The sequence below is a fragment of the Aythya ferina genome (genome assembly GCF_964211825.1).
Source record: "Aythya ferina genome assembly, chromosome: 1".
Taxonomy (NCBI): Eukaryota; Metazoa; Chordata; class Aves; order Anseriformes; family Anatidae; genus Aythya; species Aythya ferina.
Genome location: NC_140296.1, coordinates 63787757 through 63815271, shown reverse-complemented (window position 1 = coordinate 63815271; position 27515 = coordinate 63787757). Strand labels below are relative to the sequence as shown.

Below are 27515 nucleotides of genomic sequence, written 5' to 3'. Positions count from 1 at the left end.
TCGCAGAGCAACGTGAAAGCCCTCTTTATGCTCAGAGTCATCCGACTTCCCTGGGGATCTTTGGACAAGCACGATCAGCACGTGGGTCGGTCAGAGCAAGCTCTCCAGGTTCCCAGGAAGAGAAGCTCAAACCCTTCAAGCAGCACTGTTTTCATAAACTGCTTGGCACGGGCTTTTAGGAAATTCTGAGAAGGTCACATGCAAGTCAGAAGATACGAGGGAGAGGGCAGTTAGAGCTGGGATTTAATGCAGTTTTCTGCTTTGCATGGCCTATATTTATATTGCTATCATAAATAAAGGCACTGAATAATTCTGCCTGTTAATCTCCTTTGCTGAAACATCTATTTACCTTTCTCAAAGAGCAGCCCCAGACTTGAGGCTCCGCCATCCAGGGCTTGTTCTAACTGCAGGTCGTCCCCGAGGATAAATTTTCTTGGCCTGCTGGCATTAGGACTGACTTTGCCTTGGCTGTTTGCATCAGATGTTTCCATTCACTTAAAGGGCAGTGTCAGCTGCAACAGGAAATCAAGGCAGCTTCTCAAATCATAGGTGAAGAATGGAAGGAATGTGACATCTCTAAATTTGTTTCAAGGATATGAATAAAGGCAAACACCGTCGCACGTTGAGAATCAAATGGCAGACGCTGTGTGCTTTAGAGAGATGAGCCAAGCATCTTGGGTCTGTCATTATTTAGTTCTCGGCTATTGCACCGAGGAATTTTTCACGTGCTAAACATAGTGATCAAAGCCTGAATGAAACAGAAAATGAAGCCAGAAGCACTTTCTCCACCCGCAGTCTTTTTTTTTCCCCTCCCCATAGTCTCCAGTGAAGGAAAGGGAGGTTGTGAGTGTACAGCGAAAAGTGCTGTAAGTTCATAGCCAAGGCTGTTCTCTTCAACAGGAGGATGTTGTGTCTTTGTCTCGGTTTCAGATCTGGTAACAAAGTCAATCACTAACTCTCAAAGCTTTCTCTAAGTGATTCTGCTGCCATATTTAATGTTTTTTTAATTCCAGGCCTGCTCGGACGCTGTGTTTTCCTATCTTTGGAGTCCGCGGCTGCATAGCTAGACTTCTCTCATGTTCTGATAACATCTTGGCTGCGGGCCAGTTCTCAAATTTTAAGCACATAGCTGCTTCCCTTAGTTGGAGCGTGGCCGAGATTAGCCGCCGTGTCTGAGTTAGCTCCGTTAGCGTTTCCATCTCCTGAAGTTGCCAGCTCACCTCCTTGACACAACAGCTTTCCCCAGCCCAGAGGTGTTGCACTGGGTGCTGCAGCACGTCTTCTGCTGTCCGCATGTTCTTTAGCTTCTCCCCCACGCTGCTGGCTTGCTCCTCAGTGTGCTCCCAGCCTCTGGGCTCTGCCATCACCTGTGCTCAGTTGTATCTGACCATGGCTTCAATTCCTAGTGTCAGTGGATTTCAGTTCTGAAGCATCCCAAGGCTTTGAGGAAAAGGGTATGGATGCAACTTCAGCCCGGTCGGGGATATTATTGAAGGCAAGGACTGCACGGCTGTGTAGGGAAGGAAGGCAGCTGGGAAGAGCGCCAGGAAGGGAAGCAAGACTTAATGGACAGAGGAGAATGAAGTGAGCCTTGAGACCCAAGGCAGGGTTTATGAATGAGAGCGTTTATTCACACGGAAAGCCACCCATGTGAGTAACAATTGTTGGTGTTGTAGGCTGCTTCGAGTGATTTAAAAAAATAAAGATAAAATAATGCAGCTGTAATGTGACTTCTGTTGTTTGTGTGTGTCGTCTTACAGAATATTTTGGGAGGTGACTAGGGGCCAGGCGGCTGCTGCTTAAAGTTATCATAATCCCTGTAAGCCTCGTTGAGCCAAACCAGCAACTGTCAAGTGAGGATGATAACTATAGCTAGTGTGTTTGTGCCTCTGCTCTGATGTTAGGGCAGACAAAATGCGTACTGCTTTACTTCTTTCTCTGTGTAGCAGGGGTGGTTGTGGCTATAGCACCGTCCATCTCTGCACAAGGACACGAGGAGCAATTTGCTTGGGCTCAGCAGATGTCTGGAAGACGGCAGCCTGCACTCTCACAATGGCCATGGGGGATATGTTTGGATTTAGGTGGTGCCTCCTGTGCCGTACACTTCCTGCTGCAAGTAGCCTGCCAAATCTGTGCGGCAAATACACAACTTCTTAAAAATACCTCGTGCTGTAAGGAAGCTATGGTGACATCTGCCAACTTTGGCTCTTCAAGAGCCTGTCTTACTTGCCTGCCTTCTCGTAGCTCCCTGTCTAGTGGGGGACTGAAATGTATTCAGATTTTATCTGGCTTGCTCTGTCTGCTCTGAATAAACCTTCTCTTCTCCTTCCCCCCACCCCATCCCTTTACATAGGCCGCAAAGCATAGCGTAGGTTGTATTAGCCAAGCAGCAGAAAAGCCTTAGTAGGAGAAACAAGCAAGCGTACTCCTTTGTACAGACTGATTTTGCTTCCAGCTCACACTGAGATGTGAACTCTGGTCTTCAGTTCACGCAACAGAATGAATCCAGTATTTCCAAATCATTTAAAACAGTCAGAGGATGTGGAGTTGTCTGTGGCATGTTAATAGTCCTTACTTACAGGCACAAAAGCAGTTTAGAGGAAAAAAAAATTGATAGACAAAGAATTTTGGTTTGAGGGTTTCATTATTATTCATCATGCGACCCTTTCACTTCATTCACTGAAGTACCAGTGCCAAACAAAAACAAAACTACTTCAGTGAATCCTCTGATACTGAGAAACAAGCACGAGGTTTTGCAGCCCAGCCTAAAACTAAAGACAAAAAACTAAAACTAAACTTCTACTTTGAGATGTACTTTGTGAAGCTAACCTCCCAGCTAATGCTATTTGCAGTGATTTTGATAGATATGTGAGGAGTTAAAGTTGCAACTTTGCCTCTGGAGGTTAGTAAAATAGCTAAAACTGAACAAAATTAGAGTTATATATATATATTATTTTTTTTTTTTCAGAAAAAAAAGTCCACATTCACTGTGTTTGAAACTAGATTTCTCTTCTGTATTTGCTTTCGTTCCACTTGGTTTACACAGTAATTTCTCTTCTCCTTCCCAGTCTCCTCCTTTAAAATATCCATTGCCAAAATATACATCGGGGGACATTCAGAAATAGATACCTTAGAATGGGGAGGGCTTGAAGTTGGATAATTTTATGAGGGAAACAGTATTTGGAGGGAACTTTCTGTTTTTGATTTCCTGGTATTCCTGCTCCCTGGAGCATTCAGAACAAGTAAGTGCTTGGTGAGCGGGGAATATGCTTGAAGGTCCAAATCCATTTGGCTATTCCTGATGTTTTCCTTTTCTTTTTTATTTATTTTTTCTCCCCCAACAAAGCTTTGCATCTCTTCTGTCACAGCAGGTGTGGAAGCTCCTAGGGAAGGTGCCCTGAGGAGGGATCAGGTCGTGTAAGTGTCTGTGGAAGGTGCTGTATGAAAGATGTACACTGTTTTAGAGTCAGCGCTCTTCACTGAAGCAGCTCGGTTTGAAAACGCTTCTATATTCAGCTTGGAAGAAGGCTGATTTGCCCTTACAGTGTGTGTCAGCTGTTTAGAAGAACCTGAAATAATGGCAGCGCTGGTGTTGGCCACGACCTGCTGGTTGTGCGGCCTACTGATGCGCAACCTGCGCTGGAGGGCTGAGGGAGGGGCCCCTCAGTCTTCCTCCTCCTCCTTGAGTGAATAAAGTTTCTCCAGCTTATCTCAAGACTTGGAAGCTGAACCTGAACTCATTCGGTTCAGAAAGATCCTTGGGTTTCCAGCAGGGCTAGCTGTAGTGTTTTGGAGGATCCTGTCAGAGGATGGAGGGCCGTGTGGGCAGCGCTTTCATTAATTGCCACACCAAAATAAAAGCACACGCTGGAGCTGTTGGGGCAGAGGGGACAGGGAGGGAGGAATTGAGCTGTTCTTTCAGAAGAAAACATTCAGGAGCCCTGGGGCTTGTGCTTACAATAAGTTGGCTTGGGAAATAAATCATGGGGTTTGAGTGCTGCGACCTCTTGCTCGTCAGGTCTGCATGGGGGACAAGGCCAGTACTGTGCTGAAGAGATACATGGCAGATGAGCACGCATTTAACTGGAAGCTCGAAGTGTTCGTGTGGTGACTTTTGATTCCTTCAGAAAGAAGATTCTGTTTCTGCAGAGCTCCACAAGGCTGGAGAGGATCAGATGTTATCTCCATGTTTCCTTACATTTTAACTTCTCTGGGGAGTTAGCCAGCGGAGAGCGAGTGCACTTGGGTTGGAGATCTGCTTGCTTTCATTACAACCATAGAAGCCTTAAGGTTGGAAGAGACCTCCAAGATGTGGTCTTTCCATGGCTAAAGGCAGACTTGATTACATTTCTTTTGTTAATTAGTCTCTTTCGGACAGCATGCATTGGACCAGACACTTCCTGTTGTCCAGTCTGCCTTTCCAGATGTCACGGGTGTTTTGCTGGGGTGTGGTTTTAAATATCTTCTGCCCCTTGGCCAGCACTTGTGACAATGATTAGCAGGGGACTTGCCAAAGGGCCCAGCTGATGGCTCTTTCCTGCTCCTTCCCCCAGGATCAGTTGAGCTGAATTAAAGTAAGCTTTATAGCACGTACGTGTGTGTGTTTCCAGCATACTGAAGCTTCACTAATATGCTTGATAGAGAAATGTGTATATATAATCCACAGTTCATTACGTATCATCTCATTCAAAGGTCATTAGTGAGTAAATTCATCCGTCGTGTTCTTCCAGCAGAAAGGGCAATGTTATGGCTGAGCAGACTATTAGGGCTCGGAACGATGTAAGCGTTTTGCATGTATGGTGCCCTAAATATATGGGCAGTGTTTAAGCATTTGTGTAGCCCCACTGCACTACAAATTTTTAAAATTTTATTTTTATTCCAAATAAAATATCTCGGAGGGGAATATGAACCTAACACAGAGCGCTAGGTTGGTAGCTGGGATGAATATAACATGTTCTTCCATGTGGCTGGGGGAGGAGAGGCTCCACCATAATGTTCTGACTGTGTCTTGAGTGATGTCTCCAGACTTCATATGGCAAATACCTCTTCAAACACAGTTGTTAGCTGATTTGCGGTGCTGTGTGCTTTCAGATTTGTTATCTAGCTCGTGAGGTAATGAGGGAATTTGGGGAATTTTTCCTGTAGGCAGAAAGACAAGCAAAAGTGTACGGGTGATGTAAAATTCCTTCTGCTGTGGTATCCCAAAAGGCACCAAGGAAATGACCTCTGCTGACAAGAGGCTGAAAAATCAAAAGTTAATGCAAGGACACTTAAACTTCTGGCTATGTAATTTTCTAACACCAAAAGCCTTCAGTAATGACCTCCCATGGCTGTGCTCAGCCGAGACAATAAGGAGGTCTGTATTTAAAGGGGGAAGAAAAACCTGCTGGCTTTGAGCTTGTTAAAATGAGAGATTTATTTTTAAGTCTACCTCTGCCATGCTTGCTGCATTTGTCTGCATGACTCAAATGGCAGCCACCAATTTAGATCTCCTTAAGCATGAGTGACTTGGAATTAGAAATCTGCGGTGAAATGGTAGGCCTGTCGATGAATAAATAGTGTTGATGTATGCTTATAGTTCTCAGAAATAATTCCTTAACCATGTAATTGGACAGAGAGATACTGAAAGGGTTGCTATTAGGAGCCAGGGACTTTATTTTCTGGTTAAATTGGTAGGATCCAAAGAAAGCCCCCTAAATCTCTAAAGAGCTTTTCATGCTGCGATTTTTTTTTATTATTATCATTATTTTTGTTTCTAAAACCTTGTCTTACTGTAAAAACAACCCATATTGATGGCATTCCAGGAAGCGAGAATAGAAACATCTATGCAGGGCTCCCAGGTCACAAGTGTCGTGTCAGCTCCAAGGCTTAGTTACTACCAGCTGGCTGCATTTGGCTTTGAATTTAATGCTTTGGAGGGGATGAGAAAAGAGGTTATGGCTGCAGGTATTAAAGTAAACAAAATCCTTCAAAAATATATATGTATTACTCGATCCGTGCTATATTGTGCTCATCCTGGTCATCTGTGACCCCTGTTGTGATGGTACATGAAGCACTGTGTGGCAGCAGGGACCTCTGCCCATTTTCGAGGCACATTGTGTTAACAAATAATGGTGTCTCTGCCCTCTTTCTTTAGGGTCTTCTGTTTCTCCAAATAAAAATAAGTACCTGCTCCTGTTCTGTGGGCAGTTCAGATGGGAAGAGCAGGAGCTGTGCTTGAAGGAGCACCTGCATGGGAGGGAGAGAGCATCGCAGTCCAGAGAGATGTTCTGGGTGTGAAATGGTAGCACGCTGGTTCCTCCAGGATACCAACACTAATTTCTTTCTTTTTTTTTTTTTTTTATGTGCGTGTTTATGTGTGTGTTTTTTTTACCCAGCCCCTTCTATGGAGAAGACTTTTACTGTGAAATTCCTCGGACCTTTCGCCATCTGTCATTTTATATTTTTGACAGAGATGTTTTTCGAAGGGATTCCATCATAGGTATGTGTTCATAAATTACTATTTTCCTTATGGCTTACTTACTTCTCTTGGACTTGTAACTGTTGGATCATAAATAGTCATAAGAGTTTGGGTCTTGATATGACTGAAAGTGACACTGGTAAGTAATGCTCTGTATTTTCCTTTTTGTCAAATGACAAAAGTGCCTTCAGTATTACATACTGTAAAGAAGGCTGGCAGATAAATGCTCTTATGACAGCAAATACAGATTGCAGTTTAATTGAAATGGGCAATGAAAGTTCCATTAAATGTTGGCAACATCATTTGTTATTCTATATTTTTTAAATGCAAGGCCTTTAGTCTTGCTGTGTTCTAGGACTCACTATATTCACCTGCACGAAATACTCTTAAATGATGACTACAGTAATCACATGCAGAGTAATAGATACTGTTCATAGATAGAGCACAATGACAGACAAATTTTATAAACGATATTAGAGCAAGCTGTTGCTTACTCTGGGCAGGCCATTGCCAGATAGTATTTGCTTTGCATTTCACATGTGGCAAACTTCATAACACTCAGTTTATCCCTCTTTAGGGATAAAAGTCTTGTTAAAAATAAAACAGAACAAAACTTGGGAAGTTTAATAATTATCTTTGAGTGGAACAGTTTCCATTTTAAGTCACTTTAATGGTTTGGGGTTTTTCTACTGTTTTTGGTTTGGTTTGGTTTTTGTTTTGTTGTGGGATGGTTTTCTTTTTCAGTTTCTAATCTTAATTTTGAGGTTGTGTCTGATTCATTTTTTTTTTAAATTCCAGTATAAAGTGACTACAGCTATCATGTTTTGTCAGAACTTGTATGGAGGAAATTGTCTAATGTTGAGCGATAGTTTATGTAATACTGTAAAATGCATTATCTTAATGGGCATAAAGTGGTGATGCTGATCTCTTCGTATGTCCCTTTACATTACGCTACTATGTCATACAGTTGCTATTTTTTTTCCTTTCTTTAATTTCTGATTCATGTTTTGTATTTATCTTTTGTTTGATTTTTGTTACACATGAGCTAGGAAATTGTGTCCCTAAAGGAGCACATCTGTACAGAATCTAGCAATTTTTTTTTATTTTTTATTTTTTAAATAAAAAGACCTACCTGGTCAAGGACATGGTTTTTGAGAACCTGGTAAGAGCCTTACCTTTGAATTCTTCTTTTTCTGGATTTTGCATTTAACATTGCAGCGAGAAATTGTGGTTATATTCACTGTCCTGTGTTGGGTTGTATGGCCTGATTCAAACAGTTTCCACCAACTTTGCTGAGTTTTGAATTAACCTTCATTAAATGATTTTTTAAACTAGAAATTGCTCTGTTTTATTTAATTCTTTAGTCTGCTGTCAGGTATTCCATTCTTTTCTGATACATCAACTTACTTTAAGCTGATGTTTCCTCTTAGCTGTGTATCTTCATGTTGTATTTATTTAAAACAAGTAAATACGTATTTCCTTCAGTCACTGACAAATGGTAATTACCATGACTTTTAAGGACTTCCTTGTTTCCTGATCTATTTAGATTCTGCTGAATTTCCAAAGTAAAACTGACAGTTGAACCAAACTTCCCAGTTGGTAGGTTGAATTACTTAAGCATTAGATTACTTTTTGCTTTAAACTGGAAAATTAAGAATGCTTAGGAAGTTTCTTTCAACCTTGTAACTTTTTTTTCTTGAGGCAGGGAGTTACACTTACTCTTTTAGCCTGTTAAGCCAATCTGGAATTACCTCAATGGGTTGGTGGATACTTGCAAAATTTGTGTTTCTTTCTGAGAAAAAGAGCACAAGATACACAGTGAAAGATCTTAAAGGCAGAACTACAGGTAAATACAGCACAGTAACAGACAAAGCTGTGGGGCCAAAGCACTTTCCTTAGGAAGCAAGAATTTCATCTTCCAGGTATCATGAAATAATTCAGCTTTAACATGCAAAACTCTGTGGCAGCAACTGAAACTGAGAAAATTCCTGAGAAAATGCTGCTGCACAGCCAGAATCCAATGTCCAGATACACATGTACTCTGCAGGAGAAGCGTTAGGTAAAGCATTAGGGTGAGATCCTTGACTAGTTTTCTGTAGCTGCGATGTCCTACAAACAGGCAGGCTGTGGACTGTGATTTTTCTTGCTAAGGGCTTTATCCTCTCCCTCAGAACAGGGATCTTTGAACACTTGACACGAGCCAGACCCATGAAATTGTCGGTAGAGAAGTGCAAATTGTTTCCTTTTCACCGTGTTCTCTAAGTTCCTGTTTTAATAATCAAGCCCTGACACTGGAGGGCAATTCTTCAGGAGCTGCCGGAGTAATCTCATCTTAAAGCTTCTGGGAGTAGTTCATGGAAGGAAAGACTTGCAGAAGATACAGAGGGGCCTTTGTTTGGATTCTTGAATGATTGATCAGGTGTTTTTTTTCCACTACCTCTTCAGGAAAAAGAGGTAGTGTTCTTGCAACGTGTGATTTATTTTTTTTTAAGTTTCATAAATTTATTTTTGTATGCATTGCAGAATCCATATGTAGGCAGACTGATTTGTTACTCCACTGATGTAGTGCTAAAAGGCAAAACTCCAGTGTTACCAATATACATCACAATTTTACAGTGCATGTAGCTATTGTAGACCGAGTCTTCCCCCTTTTTTCCCCTCTTTCCTAATTAAAGGTGTATTTCGAAGAGCATTTCAAAGATGTGGAAGTGTTATCAATAGCTAAAAGGCAATGGAGAGAAGGAAAAATTCTAGAATTACTGTCACCTTGTGATACTAATTCTGTAACTTTTGCTTGGAATTGGAAATGCTCTGGAAAGAGAGTAGTGCTCTGGAGTAACTGCAAGTGGTTATTTTCAGTAATTCATAATGAGCAGGAATCAGCAGCAGCAAAGCTAAGCAGTGGAGTTTTTGTGATGACACCAACTCTTACACAGGAACCAAATGTGTAATCTTTAAAAGAAATAGCTGCTCTACATCTATTTTCAGCTTTGTCTTAAGAGACCTTTTCTTGAAGAGGCTCGAGCAAGGGAGGTTAGGAAGAGATCCCTGCTGAAACAGTTTGGTTAGCGCAGTGCTAGAATGAGCTCGCTTCCACTGAACTGCTCAGTTCTCCAAATAGGGGCCCTTTGCTTGCATTACAGAGATTTCTTGTTATATTCTGTCATCATGAGACACTTCTGCTGAAAAAAAGGTGGTTACCCATGCTCATCCAGCAGTAAATTTTCTCAGAGAAGGGAACTGGGGGCCGTGCCTTCCTTCCAGGGAGAAGAATTTTAAGTTCAGATGTTACTGAGCGCGTGAATTTGCCTGTTTCCTGTGTGATATGCTCCATTTAAGACATCTGTTTGCATTGTTTGTTTGGTTTTGAGGGGGTTTCGAGAGAGAAGGAGAGAGAACACAGTGTGCATGTGTGATAAAATGGTGAGAATTTGACAAGGAGCTATTGTTTTTGAAGATGGCTGGCTAGCAAAGTTCCTTTTGAGTCACTATTTAGTATTGCCAACACTTTCTCTTGCTGTTGTAATATTGATTTCCAGGTTGACTGGAGCTCAGAGTAGGCACAATCTTTATTATTCAAATATGAAGTACAAGTTTGGGATGGTAAAAACATCCGAAACGCAACTCAAATGTGTGACAGATGAGAAGGCTCAAGCCACCAAAAACGGAAAGAGTGGGGGCGAGACAATGAAAAACAAGAACCCCCTGAAGCCTCTGACAGAAACTTCCGAGGAGAGCCAAACAAATTCAGAAACTGGAACCTGCGTAGCAGATATGGTTTTGGAACAGGCTGTAGCGTTGTGGCGTACAGGATGGGAGGGTTGTTCAGATAAAGATATCTTTTAGTTTGCATGTTTGCTTGTTACATTTGCACTTTCCTAATGATGATTTGCTAAGTCATGTGGGATTTTTGTTCGCTAACCATACAGCTCCGGAACAACCGTGTCTTGGAAGAGCCTTGGGTGCCAGCTGAGATGCAAACTTAATGAAGAAATGCACATCTCGGTGGATCTGAAATATAATTAATCTTTTTTTTAGGTAAAACGTGATGTATACAGTCACTGTGGAGATAAATCAGTCTTAAGTTGGGCATTGATAATGCGTGCCTTGACTGCTACTGCCTGGAGTTTAATATAGTGATTTATATAGTATGTGGGGATGCTCTGAGTAGGAAATGCCCTACTGAAAGTAATGGCAAATTAAATTCACATATTCTTTCTACTTCCAAATTATCAAGTAGGAATCGTAGGCCAGTTTAATTGGACATGTGTCTCTATAATAAATAGCATAGCTATTGCCATCAAGTCGTTACAAGGAAAAAAATGTTGAGGAGATGGCATTAACTTGAGAAACTGGCAATTGGTGTCTTCACCAGCGACGGGAAGACAAGATATCACTGTGTGGAAGCAGCAGAAGGAGTATTAGGACAGAAATGCTGCTAAATAAAGCATATGTAAAAATGTGTTCTGTAGCAATTATGGTTTAATATTTAGTTTGGGGCTTCTTAGAAGTGTTAAGTGAGACTCAAATGTGGCAAGCTGTTGCAATGCACTGGGACAGAAGGCTTTTCCTACCCTTTAAGAACTGAGCTAGATTTTCTGAAGAAAACCATCTCCCCGCTATGCCTGCAGCTGCTATTCTCCTAGGTGTGTAGTCAACACTTCAGAGGCGCGAGACCGTGACCTTGAATACGTAGCTCAGTTAAAAACAGGAAATGTGCCACACCAAGTTGCTTAATGCTGCACTGAAAGCATAGTTAATATCATCTGGCCTTCAGCTGACAGGGATACAATTATTTATCCTCAACCTAAATCCCAAATCACGTGCCCATCACACTTCCTAAGTGTGGGTTACTCCTGGCAGAGGGGTTTGTAGTCCTGGTGGGGGGGAAATGGCACTGAAAAAGACATGGGTGCCACATGCCCAAGCTCCTCAATGAAGGGGCAGACAGCCAGGAGCAAACTAATAAGTCATTTTGTTAATTACATTTCCTATAACTCACTGCTCTAAGTCATCTTTATAGGGGTTATTAGGTGTGCTGTACAACGAATTGAAGCTCTTGAGGCCACTGTGTCCTGTCAGCTTATAACTGTTTTCCTGCTTAATGCTAGATGAGCTGAAGCAAATAAGGCAATGGAACAAATTTGCCTGCAGAGGTAATTAAACTTAGCTGCTCTGGACTAAATTAGATGAAACCAAATCGTAGCTCACAGACATTCTTACAGAATGAAAACTCCATGGAATTGAAAATTGTTTGAGGTGATTGTGCCTTTGTTAACGAGTGCTACCAAGGCTGAGGAAGTGTATTCGTGGAGTTGCCATCGTTTAATACCCAAGGCCCAAACAAACCATCTATTGTGATTAGGTAATTGTTGCCAGATATAGCTGAAACATCGCCATTTGATTATTTTACTGGGCTTAAAGGAAAATGGAAAGAGTTTTCCCTGCTAAACTATGCTTCTTGCTAGGTAAGTAGAGGAAAGATCTTCAAATACAACACAAAACAGAGATCAATGTTGTAATAAAAAACGGTGTTCCTCTATTTCTTCCACCCCTAACTATGGCTTAGGCAGAAGTCAAAACATAGATTACTGTTTCCGTGCTGTACTGTTGGATGGCATGGGAAAGATATCAACTCAGTATGGTATAAAAATAGCTACTAATGAAATAAAGGAAACAGATGACCGTGTCCCACAATGACAAGTCTTGAGGAGCTATAAACTAGAGTTATATAGAGAAGATTCTCTACAGTTCGGTTGCATAGAGAGCCTAAAATAAATGCTTTCTGCACAGAACAATTTGTTAGGCTGCACTCACAATATGTTTTAACATAATGGATGATGACAAAAGCAGGAAAACAAAGTCAAGCTTTCAAAAAATACATATTTTTCCTTTTTCCTGCTACAAGTACGCATATTATAAACAAAATTACTGGGCATAATGTGCTAGAACCTTGACTGTTCTTTTCCACAGCCTCCATCCTTATCAAATGACAGTGTTAATAGTGCCTGTATTTGGGATATAATCAGATTTATCCTCCCATTACAAGCTCGCTTCTGGCTGCTCTAGTTTGAGCTGGGCTTGCTGTATTTTCTTCAGCACTTGACTCATCTCCAGACCAGAAGCTATTAAGCAGTCTCTGTTGGGTTTATGTCTTGCTTGAACTAAGAGCAGACTGGGCCTGTGGAGATAATGCAATAGCAGTGGCTGCTGCTTGCAGTACCTGGAAGGCTCTGCTGATGGAGGAAGTGGTTGGCCAGTGCAGGCAGCGTGCTCAGGGATTTGAGTGCCCGCTCTAAGGCAGACAACAGTGACTGCTGTCCCACTGGGATGAGCCATGGGTTAGCTATTCCTCCTTTCTCAAATGTAGGTACATCTAAAGGGCCAGATGGCAGCTGGCAGAGAGCTGGTAGAGGAGAAATTGCGATATAAGCCAGGAGAGATCTTTAGGCTTGTGGCCAGCAAAACCAACGTTGATAGTCCATGGTTAGAAGCTATGTTTTAATCTCAAGCCTACTTTTCTTTGCCTTACTCTTCAAGATAAATCCCAAGGAGGAGGAAATGGGTGGTGGAAGTGATGTATTCTTCTATTTGCACTAGTTATTCAAAAACCAGATGAAACTGGGGTTATATGAGTAGAGTACACCTCAGTCCTCTACGTAGGATGCACCGCTGCCGTGTTGGAAGCATTCTGCCATTGTCACCACTAATTCTTACCAATGGCAGCAGATGGTCTGGTACTGCTTGTGCTTCGTGGGACACTGCACCCTAGACAGCAAGGAGCCATTCTGCTGCTTCTGAGCCTCTGAGACCTTCTCATGCCCCTAATTTTCATCACTACCTTTCTGATCCTCAACTAGGCAGTCTTTTTTTTTCAGTCTCTTTCCGTGTTGTGGGAGGGCTAAGCAGATTTGTGCTGTTTTTTAAATGAATTGTGCTTTTTAAAAATGCTATTGCATTTTACTGCTTCAGCTCACTTGGCAGCAGTACACAAAGTTTCCTGGTTTTCAACGTTTAAGTGTCCCAAGATAAATTAAAGAGAAGATTCTGGAGCTCCTGAAGTGCTGCCTTTACAGGGTTCTGTGAAATAAATGTCAGGTGGTTTTTCAAGTAGAGCCTTGTGTCCTTTTAAAATGACAAGCTCCAGTCGTACTGCTGTCTGACTTCTTTTTCTGCAAAGGAATGTATCTTTTATTAGTCTAGGAGCTGACATAAATTTTCAGATCCCTCAGCAGTGAAGCAAACACTCTACAAAACAGCAAACGAGTATTAAAAGGTGAGGTATAATCCCCAAGCTGGTGCCTAGTCCTTTCTTCGCCAGCAGGAAACCCAGAGAGGAGATAGCTGTGACTGGATGGAGAGTGCCAGAGGCAAGTTATAACTCCATGCTAGTCTTTGTGTGGAAATGTTAAGCTCTGAATTAAGCTCGTATGTGCCCAAGGACATGCTACTGGCCTGCATTGGCTTACCTGGGAGGAGCATTTGAAAGTCCATCGAGGGAAGGGACATGCCCAAAGGGTGCAGCGTTCTCCCAGCACCTTCTCAAGTGGTGAGGCCAGAAATCAGCAGAAGCCTCTGCTGCATATTTCTGCCTCCGTGCCCAAATTCCTGACCCCCTGCCATCCCCTGCCTGCCCACTGTGTCAACGTGGCTGAGCGGGGAAGCTGTCAGACAGGTCAGCTGAAAGGATCGGTGTGTTAAAAATGAAAACAACACCCACGCATGACCCCAGAAACTTAACTTCCTCCTCCCTCCTCCTCCTTAAAAAAAAATGTTTATTTACATTTTTTGGTGTTCTTAAAGTTGGCACCGTTTCCTCAACAGTTTCGGGACGCAGGGACAGAGGTGTGCGGGTGGGGAAGGCAGGAGGCTCTGCACCCTTGGGACCATAAAGGGCGCTTTTGTAGTAACTTTGTTCACCCGTGCCCTGGCCCTGTGCTTGGCAGAGCAGCTTGCTAGTGGTTTGGTTTCTTCCCAAGGAGATAAGGGGTTGGGTTTGGCAGTCACGTATGTTTTGAACATAGGGTTTAGGATTTAAATATGCCACTGCAGGCCTGTTCAGTGTGGATTTGGGGGATATAGGGAAAATGCTGCCATGTGGGTGACAGAAGTGTGGAAGTGAGTGTGAATTGCCTCACACTGCCCCAGCCTGAGGTCCTGACGAGTGTCAGACCTGGAAAATGGATTAATTCAGGCGAGAAGAATGCTTTTACCTAACCTTTGCTGGTATTACTGCTGAGCAGTATTTGCGAAGGAGCACTGTGCTATGGGGTTGAGCCCAAGAGCCCCTGAGAGGAAAAGTCCTCGAGCTGAGAGGCAGTAAACCTTGCTGACCTCTGGCGTCAGGTTTATCTCCAAGGAGAGCTGTGGGCCTTCACTGGGCGCTATCGGTTCAAATGGCAGGTGCCGACAGCTTGTGCTTCTTGGCCCAGAGTTAACCTAATTCTTTGCGAAGTCTTGAAGTTGTCTGAGGCCGAGCGGCTGTGGTGACGAGGGCAGGGCCCGGTGGCTCTCAGTGATACCGGAGCCTGGTGTGGCTTAGCGTTTGCAGGCCGAGAGCTACAAATCCTGCAGGCCGCTGCCTTATGTAGACAATTTGTTTCACAGGACAGATAAAACAGTCTGCCCTACCAGTAATACACTCTTAAACGCGTTTAGACTAGCCAAAGTGCCGGCCATTTCTTTGCTCTACCCCCGCCAACGCACACACGCGCGCACTTTATCCCACTGGCTTCTCCTTCTCTGCGGATCGCTTGGTCTACAGTGAAAAAAAAAACCCTGGATCCCAGCCAGCCCAGTCAATAAGTTTCACTTGTTAATAAGAATTGCTTGTGTGCAGAGCAAACAGTGCTGTTCAAACAGTTTCCTCATCAAAACAGCTGTGCCACCGGGTTAACCCTCTTGCTGCCTACTGATCGTACAGTCAGACCTGGCTAAGATGGTTTTGCAGCCTGGGTTTACAGGGTAATGGGATCTCCTGCTGAAAAGAGGGGACACTGGTAACAGCTTTTCGGCCATGTAAAGGTGCTGAAATTGTCCTGTGGCTTTCCACAAGGAATGTTCCTGTGAGAGAGGTGGCTGAATAAAAGGGATGGAAAGATACGGGCGGCACAGCCTGCGGTGTGCGTTACCTTGTGGTCGGGTTTCTGGGAGAGACTTTCACAGCAAGCAGTGAAAGTAGACAGTTTCAGATAAGGGCCACAGCAATTAGTGGAAGGTCATGCATTTCAGCATAGCCCTCTGACAAAATGTTTTAGAGAAACTACAACAGGAAAAAGCCGAGAAACTGCCCACATAGTGCTGTGGTTGGAGAATAAAAGCAATAGCTGTGAAAATACCCAGCCATCAGCACAGAGGTTCTCAGCAGAATAACTTCACATCTTCTGTTCAGCACAGCTCAAATGTCTTATTACGGTTTATTTACCCTTTCTGCCATATTAGGTTGTAGGTTTGTGTAATTTAATTACTCTTTTTCTAAGAAGTTTCAGTTGCTAGCTCTGCACATCCAGTGAAGAGCCTGGCAGTGAATCCGCTCTGTATTAATCTCTAGTTCAATGCCTGCAAGGAGATGGATCCGGTAATCTCCGAAGGACAAGAAGGGGGAGGAGAGCAGCAAGGGCAGAGGGAGCAAGACTTGGCAGCGGTGGCTCAGGAGCTCTGCAGAAGCCAGAGCAGAAACCCTGGCGGATGCTGCAGGGGGAAGGATGTGGAAGGATGGCAGAGCTGTTCAGAAACCAGGCCTGCAAGTCTGGAAAGTGTCACTGGAAGGAACCTGAGAGTGAGAGGAAAATGCAATGCAGCAGGAGCTGCCACAGAGAGCCTGGGAGCAGCCCAGCAGGCAGGAGGGCTGGGGGAGCCCTCCAAGCACAGCTAAAGGCAAAGGCCAAGATTTCAGGGGACGGAGTTGTGTAATGCTAAACTCACAGCTGGGACCTCAAGAAAGTCTCCATTTCAGAAAGGAAACTGCTTTGTGTTTGTGATTTTCATAGTTCATCTTGTGGATAACGTAAACGTGTTCTAGTAATGTTTGTTGAGGTGATGTGTGATGACCCCTGGCCAGACTGCATGGAGCTGGGGAGCAACTCCCTCGAGCGTCCCTCGAGCGGAGAGGTCTGCTACCAAACCACGCTGCCAGAAAGTGGCTTTCTTGAGCCTCATGAACATCTCCGGCTGTCCTGGATCCTTTCACTTTGAACACACTGCTTTCCTCGGTGCCTGGGGAGCCACCCAGCCCAAGGCTGCTTTCGGAGGAGCACGTGATCCTCAGGCATGCCGTGCTCTGCTTTGTATATACAAAGAAAAAAGCTTGGAAAAAGTTTCGTTAGCCCTCGGAGAGTGCTTTACATAATGCCTGAGAGGCTGGCAAGATGAAAGTTTCAGCTTTACATACAAGTTAGCCCCTAGCTTGCATATACATCAGTTCATGGCATGAAACAGGCTGCTTTTGCTATAGCTACCAAAAAAGTTAATTGGGTAGAAGTAAGGGGGTTTGAAAAAGGTCAGGGGGAAAAGCTCTGCTGTATTTTTGGTCTAAATAGAGGTGGTATGTGAGTGGTATCACTCGGATGGTTCTGGGCTGTGGGATACGAGCTCTGCGAGGCTTTGAGTGAGCACAGTTGGTGGATCTCCTACCACCTAGAGTGGCAAAGTGACCAGACCTCAAAATGCAGGTCTGGGAATCAGCTGTGACTTGACATCTCCACTTGCTGCATCTCTTCTCCAAAGATACAGTGAAGAGCCTCATCCTGACATGTTATTATTTACAATAACCCCATGCTTGCAATCTTTTGGGATTGTTACAGGCATCTGCCTCAAACATCTGAAACAACCAGTTTTCAAACTTTTCCCACCGCAAGTTTAACTGTAATGTTATATCAAAAAAAGCAACAGTGGTATTTTTACTATAAGCATACTTGGAAACTCATCCATGCAGTGCTCTGTGCTTCCGTCCGTTAAGTGAGTATGATGTTAGGAATTTCAGAGGCTTTCACAATATGAAGTGGAAAAAACTGTTCATCAGAAAGAATTATGCATTGTGTTTAAAAAATAAGTATGCCCTGAAGAAGTCTTTCCGTTATCTGAAGCCTTTCTTGAATAGGATAGTCCTTTAATCGTTGTTTTAAAACCTGTTTTTGATTGAAACACATTTTGGGGGAACTACAGCATGTCTTAAACTGTGCTTCTGGTTTGTTTTATTTCCAGGAAAGGTAGCAATACAGAAAGAAGATCTGCAGAAGTATCATAACAGAGACACCTGGTTTCAACTCCAGCACGTTGATGCTGATTCAGAAGTACAGGTGAGATTGCCTTGGCAAAGGAGCATTTGTAACAGTGCCATGGTGGCTTAGTGGGTTCCATGGCTCGAGGTGTGTCGTGTCCCTGCAGAAGGGAAGTACTGCTCATAAGTGTGGTTTGGGTTTCACTGGTATTTGCAGTTTCTGAGGGTATTTGTGTGTAGGGTGAATTACGAGTGTGCTTAAGTCAACAAGGGCTGGGATTCTGCCTGCAGAAATAATTAAAAGTACGTGAACTACCAGAGCCACTGATACAAAGAGGGGTGTGGTTGTCTGCTAGGTATCAAATGGCTTCAAAACTATAAATAACTGTTGATTGCACAGGGAGCTGAACCACCTTGAAAATCATATCTGTGCAGTACTGTCTTAAATAATTGTGTAGGCAGGTCGTCACAGGAATGGCAACAAGTACATCTCAGACAAAAAAATGCAACAGAACAACAAAAAAACTTGCCAGATTTCTAGGCCCTGCTCCAAACCCTGGGAATGCTAATGATAGTATCACTTCAGCTCAGTGTAGGGTTTGGTACTTTGCAGGTTTTGGTACACAGTGTCACTCCTCTTTTTTTTTCTACTTAGCCTCTTTTGAAGCAGGTTCTAATTTCTATTACAGTGTCAGGTCTTGTGAAAACAGTCATTATATAACAAAACAAGAAATTAAAATGACGTAGCTGGGTATCAAGTGAATACAAATCAGATACTTAACTGTGTTTTTTTTTCTATTAAAAAAAACAAAGCACACAAAAACCCGCAACACTTTTGAAACACAGTGTTTGCTTAGGAGCCTGGATATTGTCTGACCTGTACAATAAACCCAATAAATGCACAGGGAAATGCTGCTTAGGAAGCTGCGGTAGGGTTAGAAATAATGTGCTGGCTTTAGCAAGCAAGTCTGGCCATACTAGGTCAGAAAAGGAGACACGCATTGCACATCCATTCCAGTATGTAGTGTGGTTATAACGTAGTGAAGCATTTGTGAAAATATATTCAAGGCTATTTTTTTAATTTATTTGGAGTGAGAAACAACGTACTGTTGTTCATGTGATGCAGAGAAGGCCTCCTGGCAGCCTGTTCGGTCTGTAGCATTCTCTTGTAAAATATTGATCCTCTTTAATGCCACATTTTGATGCCAATGGTGATGGGAAGGCTTTTAATAGCCTTTTAACACTGAAGTCTGTTCTGTTTACCCTTGTCTCCCTTTCTTCTTACCCCGAAGCCTCTGATGACAGTGACTTTAAAACAGTAGATGTAGTGTTTATTTCCTGCAGGATATGAAAACTTTCCCTTTGTAATTTATCAGTTGAAGAAGGTCAATATTTGGATAAGCCTCTGCATAGTTTATTTTGGTATAATATTTACACAGAGTGAGCTTGTGGAAGCTTTTTAGACCCAGGGTACTTTCTAGGACAGCATTGGTAATTCAGGCTGCGAACTGAAAGGTTTGCAAACAGTTCTACCTTTTTGGAGAGACGACGAGCACGATGTTTGCTCGAAGAGCATGCTCTCTGTTTGTAATTGCACAGTTCATCACTTCCACAGTTCGTGTCTTTGCAAGAGCACAATGTTAAAAGCTGCTTCTGGGCTACACGATAAACATTTATTACAACTAGTATAAATACGAATAGCCCTCTGATTTTATCCACTTACTTAAATGTTCCACGGTCTTTATGTTAAGTAGTCTGTACAAGGGCTTTATGTTTTCCATACTAGTGGGAGCAGAGTGGTAAATATTTTGTGGGAATTCTTGTACATGGGAAGATAGAGGAATGAAAGTGTATTTCTGTTTGTGTCTTTTATGCTTGCGGTATCTCAGTTGTATTTTTTTTTCTAAACATTTACTTTTTCATTCGGAAGAGCAGAGGGAATATTTGCAGTAAGTACGGGTCATTACTCAGTTTTTCTCCAAATTTAAGGAAGTCATTTGAGACATTTTAAGAGGTTAACATTTGCAATGAATCATGCAAATACTAACAAGCAAAAAACAATATTCTTGTCCCAACTATCAGTCTCTCATTCTAGTAATTATCCTAATTGGCCACATATCTAGTGGATTAAGCCATGTGCCAGGGATTGCCTGCATCTTACTTCTGTCTTTGTTAGTCAGTGGCCTTAATGCTATTTTCCGTGTCATAAATACCGTTTTCCATGTCATAGAGCACTTTGTGGCTATTTAGTTACGCATCACAGCACTGCACTGAGGCAAGCTACTGTCCCTACTGTCAATTCAATACTTTGAACAGAATGAGGAGTAAGTATCAAAAAGAATGTGACTTGGCTTGAGGTCAGAGTGGGTAATTAATAAATAAATGAACAACCCAAAACAAGCAAACAAAGAACAGACAAACCAGATTGGCTTCTGATTCCTTCTAATCATTAGGCCGTGATATGAAAGAAACTGGGTGACAGTGTTAGGCCCAGAGAGAGCTGTTCTTTACCATATGCAAAGCCTGAAGATGTCCAGGCTTTAAGCAAGACCAACCAGAACAGTCGGAACTTGAAAACCAGCTTACAATCAGTGGATTATGGAAATATTAATGAAATATTAATGATCTTGGGTGCTTTGGTTCCCAGATGCCCAGTTCTGGGATACATTTGGCCTTATTTTTGAGAACAGAAGGATTGACTTGAACTTATGGAAAACAGCATTTCTGATGGAAGAACTGGTGTTTTTAGCTGTTCTAGTTCAATGTGTATAATTAAAATTTCCTTATTGACATGGTTTGGACCTAACTTAGGGAGTTCAGAAATGGTACAAGTTTTTCAAATGGAAATACTATTTTCTTTTTTCATATATAGCGAGGGACTAGTATATGAAGTGAAGATTACTCTTTTTTTTTTTTGCAAATGCAGAACAGTAAAAATCAGTGTTAATAGAAGTTGAGTGCATTTATTTATATTTCTGTGCTATTTTCTCCAGTTTTATTCGGAAGCTGCAACTAATCATTCCGATGCTGTAATCAAAATTATGTGGTAACGTAAAACACCGTTGGACACAGTTACTGAGATGCTTAGCTTGAGGCTTTGCATTCAGTCCTATGGTTTTCCAACCCTGCTAATTCTTACTGACTTGTAAAGATGTTTTGTGTTGTCAGGAGTGCAAGAGGCTTTTATTTTTTTGGTAAATCAGTGCCCCCACAGCTCACTGGCTGTTTTTGCTCTGGGTAGTTTTATAAAACTGTGTTGCATCTTCTGCTGTAGTGCTGTCAGGGCATATTCCACATGCAGTTTAGGTATAACCTGGGTGATCAGACTGTTTTACTCCAAGTGGCTTAAGTTCAAGCTGCTTTGTGGAGCATGAGCTATTAAAGTTCAGCAAAATTACATCTGTTTGGCATACGAATGGGAAATTATATGATTTCTGAACGTTTACTTTTTAAATCTACTAAAACGTGTTCAATGCTGTCTGGAAGATTTATTACACAGTGTGTGGAATGAAACTCGGCAGGAGCTGTTAAATGCATAATTTAGGGCTCACTTTTCCACACTGGAAAACTTGTTCTGAAAGCATGAAGCTGTGACCAGGTGGGTTTGTGTGGATTTAGCTAAAGGAGTTTGAAGTTCCCATCTTGTGCTGGAGCCTGCCGGCTCCTCAGTGGGATGCTGCCATGCCCCGAGTTAAATACTCAGTCTCTGACAGCACAAATGCTCAAGCATTTCTGTGGAAAGTGAAGCCATTGAACCATTAATGAAAATGTTCACAGTCTATCTCAATGCAAAAGTTAAACCAGCCAGGCAGATTCAGAAGGGCAGAGGGATTTGCAGCAGAAGACAGAACTTGCTCAGCTGTTTAAGCTCAGTAGGAGCGTGATCTTGCACGCTTTCCATGGGAGGTGTCTCTTTTCCACGAGTCATTTGTCGTTCAGGATTTGCTGTTTTCTCATTCTCCTGCTTTTCAAGAACTGGAAGCAAAACTTGCCATGCTGCTGTGCGTACATCTCTCTTCAACGATTGCCTTCCCTTCACACGCAGGACTTTATCTGACAGTAACTGTTTCAGATGTTTGCCTGGGGCTGTAGATGACAGGTGCTCCCTATGTCCATATGTTCTCAGTTAAGCCCAAGTGCACAGCCAACCTTCAGAAGGCCTTTTCTGGTTTTGAGCAGGTTTGTTTGTTGATTTTTTTTTTTTTTCCACAGCAGCTTCAGCCCTCCACAGTTAAGTCTGTTTGGTGGAACTCGAGCTTTGCAAGCCAGATACCTTTTGTGTACATATAATCAGTGAGTGGTTAAAGATCCAGAGACATTCTGATTAATATCAAAACTCACAAGCATATTCCAAACCATGCAGTCTGTGTATGCCAAACAGGGGGAGAAATAAAAGGAGAGCCAGTTACATTCTGACGTGTCTTCCTCTGCAGGCTCTTGCTTTCAAATGTTCCTGTTTTCAAGTGTCCTCAGAGTTGCTTCCTCCACAGCAATGCCAAATGTAAAATGGTCATGTTCTCCTGCAACTGAACTCTCAGGATTAACTTTGGGAGTATTCAACCTGAGTTCTCGGTATGAACCGTGAGAGCTTTTCCAAAGCTAGTCTTGGGTAAAATTCATTGTTGGGAAAGCGGAGCAAAAAAAAACCCTGACATAAAAGCTTGAAAATTGTTCATTTCCCCTTCCTCCTTGTAAGAGCTTTGATATGTCTGAAACATGCCTATTTAGCTATCATTTTTCTTAAAAAAAAAAACAAAAACAAAACCATACTTATATGTAAAGGGCAGATAACCAACACTGAGGAAGCAGATTGTCTCAATTTTAACCTTCTGTACTCAAATTCAGTGTGAAAAAATTACGGGTGTTAAGAAATACTTTCTTCAGGCACCAGAATCCCTTCCTCCTTCTTCTGCCCCGTTAGCGTTTTGCTTACCCAGCCTGTGATTATTGCTGAAGCGTGCCTGTTCCTGGGCGTGAGGCGATACATCCCTGCTTGGACCTTACAGCGTTAGAGGAAAACATTGCTGGCAGGTATGTTCAGAGAGTGCCCCTACACTCAAGCCTTTTGTCGTGCTGGCAGTCGCTGCTGGCTCTGAAATGCTTTGTGTTTTAGCTAGAAGGATGGATTCGAGGCGTCCTGTGCTGCTCAGAAAAACTCTGCTCCTTTGTCAGCGCCTCCCTGCAGAGTGCAGGATCTGTCTTCCTCGTGTCAGGCTTCGTGAATGAAGCCCTGCCCTTGCCAGGGTGGGAGGTTTGCCACGGCTTCAGCAGAGCCAGGATTTCACTGCAAGCTTTTGACTCAGCTCTCCTGCGTTCAGTCCCGTTCGACAGTTAGAGAAGTTTATCCCAGATGCCCAGAGGAAGCTGGAAACGCGTTGCTCTGCTGTTTTCTTTTGCCCTCCCTTCATAATATTGTGGAAGTTGCCATGGTCTTCCCCATATCTGTCTGCTTCCTGTTCTATAAAAAGCATTGATTTAGCTACGTGCAGAGCAAACTGCACTGAACGGGAACGGCTCTGATGTTCACTGTCATTTTCTGAAAATGAACTAGTTTGAAAATAAACCAGGTTGAACAAATTGTCTTCAGGAGCAACCCCACAGGGCGATACCCCTCCAGTGACTGATAGAAATACTTGCTCTCTTAAACAGCTACGAGCACTGCGTGCCCACTGTCCAGCGCTGGCGTTAGCTGTGTTCCTGTAGGTATTTAGGTGCTTCTAAGACAAAGAGGAGTCACTAACACATTTTGTGCTGCAAGCACGGCTCTATGCAAATTTGAAAAAGAAGAAGCAGCTTCCAGGTTCGGTATCGGCTTTCCACCGCACACAGGAAATAAATGGGTGTTACCCTCTCTTTTTTTTTTATGAACAGTGGCTTTTAGGTTTCCCTCTTTCAGTTGTTTTGAAATGATATGAAATCTCTGTTTTGATAGAGTGAGAAGATTCTCAAGGCTGCGTGCCCGCTGATAAAATTATTTCGGAGAACTGACGCGTGTGGCAACACTGGCGAGCGTTTCATAATAATGTTTGTGAGAATCAAAAAGCCTGCTTATTGACCAGATCCTGCTTTGTGGCAAGACTTCCTCCTCCCCACACGAATATCAGAGTATTTAGTGCTCACGGGGGTGAGACAGTCTATCCCAGTTTGGTTTGTTGCTTTAAAAAGCTAGCCTGAAATAATAGAGTGAAAAGCAGTAAAAGTAAAGAGCACCTAGTGCTGAATACTAAATTCACATCGTTTCAGAGTTCTTTCTGCATTTACTGGAGCTTGGGATAAACCCCAGGGGTTCCTGGTGTTTGTTAGTGCTTTTTTTTAGGAACTTTTTCCCTAAAACATCGGATCACATCTGCTTTGAGTTAGATCAGGTGTCTGAAGTGGCATTCAGTCACTGGGCCAGGTGATGTGTGTTAGGTTCCAGCCCAAAACGTGTGCACATCACCCACCAAGAAGTGTCTCCTAGGGGTGTCTTCCTTGGGGAATGCTGCCTCTAAAGCCCAACACTTGTTAAAAATGCTCCCAGTGGCTCATGCCAGCACGGCAGAGCTCTGTGAAAGCAGTAACCTCGGGATAATCCGCTATCGTGTGTTTTCTTTCCTACTTCCACATACAGTGTTTAAATGAAACCACAAATTTGCAACTGCTGGAAACGTGAGACAAGTAAGCAGTGCGTGCATGCTTGCCGTACAGCTGCCTTCTGCTGTTTCAGTCTGCAGTAGTTTATAGCTTCCAAGGAAAATGAAATTGTGTAGGCAAACTTTTCCTGTACCTATCAAAACACAACTTTGATTCTGCCTTTTTTTTTTTTTTTTCTTTTCATTTGCAAGCTTGCAATTAGCCTCCCTTTTATTTTTGAGACAATTTTTTATTTTTGAGTTCTTCCTGATACCTGTTAGTGTTACGAGGATCTTAACAAGACTGGAACTTGATCCTTTTTTTTTTTTCTATTTATTTTAGTAAAGGCAATATTTAACAAGCAGTTATTTTTTTTCTTAGGAAGGCCTTTTAAAAGTTTTGTTTGTTACCAATTTCCTTTTGAATACTCGCTCCTTGCCTACGTGAAATTGAATCAGCTGATGACTTCCTTGATCAAGAACGGAAAAGTAGAACCTGTCTGGTCCCGTGGTGGTGTTTTGGAGGTGATTAGGAAGGACACCCGACCTCTGAACCCACCCATCCGTATCGCTCCCTGTGTAGGAGAAGGGAAGTGCTGTTCAGCAGTTGAGCTGGCGCTCCTTTGGCAGCTTGTTCCTTGAAAAAATCCTACTCTTCCTGATGTGAGGGGTATGCTAACGAACACCCCTGCTTCTAGGAATATGCTGATTTATTTTTATGTAAATGCTTCAGCCATTAATGCATCCTACTTCGAAACTGTCAAACATCCAGCTGCTTCTCCGAGTTCGCTTGTTGTGCTAAAGGGGAAAGAAAAACTTTGTGGTTAGGACACAGGCCTGGGACTCATCCCAGATTCAGTCCCTGGCTCCACAGCAGGGATCTCTCTGAACTGAACCAAGCCACGGTGTTTTCAGCAGCAAAATAGGGGCACTGTGCTTGTTATCCTGCCCCGTTACCTGGTATTTCCTGCTTGTAAATGCTGTCATCAACAGCTAGAGGCTCTGGGTGATATCAGTCGTTCTTTTAATAATTAAAATATTGTTGTTGTGTAGTTGGTTAGTCTGGAGAAGAGGAGGCTGAGGGGAGACCTCATTGCTCTCTGCAGCTACCTGAGAGGAAGGTGTGGGGAGCTGGGGTCGGCCTCTTCTCACAGGTAACCAGTGACAGGACCAGAGGGAATGGCCTCAGGTTGCACCAGGGGAGGTTCAGGTTGGCAATGAGGAGCCATTTCTGCTTAGAAAGAGCAGTCAGGCACTGGGTTGCCCAGGGAGGTGGTGGAGTCACCGTCCCTGGGGGTGTGCAAGGAGAGGTTGGGCCTGGTGCTTGGGGACATGGCTTAGTGGTGACAGTGGTGGCAGAGGGGGTGGTTGGACCAGGTGATCTTGGAGGGCTTTCCAACCTGAGTGATTCTGTGATTCTTTTAACAAGTAAATTGTTAAATGGTTAAATTTTGTTAAATTGTAAGTAAATATTTTAGCAGCTTCTTGCTTCTTTGGTGCATTTAGTCTAGTACAGATGATCAGTTGACCTTCTGTTGGTTAGCTGAGGTCCTGATTTTATAATGCTGATTTATTGCACAGCTTTCTCTCTTCTCTTTGAGAAGTGCATTATCCAGTGTATCGTACACCAGCGAATGACACGGTGAAGGAATGCTCTCAGACACAGGGTCTGATTTTTGGGTGGTCCTGTGTGGAGCCAGGAGCTGGACTCAGTGGTCGTGTGGGTCCCTTCCAACTCAGAGGATTGCCTGATTCCAAGGAGGAAATTTATTCAGATGGATCCTAATGGTATAGATGACTTGGGAAAAAACATTCAGTTTAAGTACAAATTACATTTTCTGTGAATTAAACCTGCAAGTATGCTGCTGCAGCCTTATTTTCATGTATTTGTGTAACTGAATCTTTAACTGGAAGTGAGGAGGTTTTCTGGGAATAGTCGTCGGGGCTGCCAGGCCCGGTGATCCCGTGACCTTTGTTTTGCTGTCTGAAGCTTTGAGGCACTTTTCGAGCAGCTGGCCGTTCGCGAAGTCTTCAGAAGAGAAAAATGAGAGCTCCAAGAAGAGCTGGCTTCCAGCCCAAAGGCGGCTGAGCTATATTTTGTTCTTAATGTCGCTGGGAAAATGTGCGAGGGACTGCTGGCTTGAGAGCGTTTTTGGAGCGTCATTTCTACAGTAGGGAGCTTTCATCTTAATTACTCAGTTTGAGTGAGATCTAGCGAATTAGCACTGTAAATGAAGTTTACATGCAGGCTCACCTACGTGTATTGAAGCATTCTTTCATCCCTGAGAGAGATCAGTCTCGCCTTTGTTTAAGATCAGTGGAAGCATTCCTGTGAAAGCATCTTGCCTTCTTGGTGTTTTTCTACAAAGGGAGATTTTCTGTCAAGTTCTTAAACCTCATTTCACATCTCTTAGCTCCTTCAAAACTCATACCGGTGTTGATTTCTCTAACACAGGTAATACGTAGGACATCAGCAAAGATGGCAGCAGCTGTTTTACGGGTTGATAATCCAACTTTGTTCTACAGAGAGCATGGTTTAGCTCCTGTGTTCAGATACGTGGAAGAGAGAAGAGTGAGATTAAAGGAGGACACCATAAAATAAAGCCAGAAAAGTGCCCTTTGTAACCCGAGTTTTCAGCTGGTGGTGTGCTTAGCCCCTTGTAGGGCCTGTGTGATGGTCATTATAGCAAGATGAGTTGGAAGAGGTGGGTCTAGATGCGGCTTTATGCATTTGTGCAGGGAAATGCTTCCAGGCCCTGGACAGAAAAAAATGCTATGGACTCAATACTGAATGTGCAAGTGGCTGACAGAGGTTGGAAGGATGGAAGTGCAGTCAGAACGGTCCCTAGGAAGGGGTTTGCAAGGAAGGGGACAGCAAGAAGCCATCATTCATTGATTTCTGTGGGACAAACATTCCAGCATTGGCTTCAGAGTTTGTACAGCTAAGTGTAGGAGTGCTGGGGAATGAGCTCAAACCCAACTCCTGAGCATTCGTGCTGTTACTGTACTCCCTGCCCTGCTTTGGACTGCTCTCACCAGCCTTGGTCCAGACAGGAGTGTGGAGGGAGTCGATCGTAACGGCAGGGAGCAACGTGGGGCCAGGGTCTGCTCTGCACTCCCCTCTGCGAGGCGGGACGGACAGCTTTTGGCAAGAGTGCTGGTGATGTGGACAAAGAGGAAAGGTCAAATCTGGAAGATATTATATTAGGAAAGGGCTTTCGCATGA

At 43.1% G+C, this 27515-nt stretch overlaps 1 protein-coding gene across 2 annotated transcripts in view; it reads left to right on the top strand.

Annotated features, from left to right (window-relative positions):
- RASA3 (RAS p21 protein activator 3) overlaps positions 1–27515 on the top strand; it is a 140541-nt gene that overhangs the window by 67087 nt on the left and 45939 nt on the right. For both annotated transcript variants that reach the window (XM_084495638.1, XM_084495637.1), the window contains 2 exons: positions 6378–6481; positions 17663–17757. In XM_084495638.1, the coding sequence (XP_084351764.1) occupies positions 6378–6481; positions 17663–17757 (199 nt within the window). The remainder of the gene's footprint in view (positions 1–6377; positions 6482–17662; positions 17758–27515) is intronic.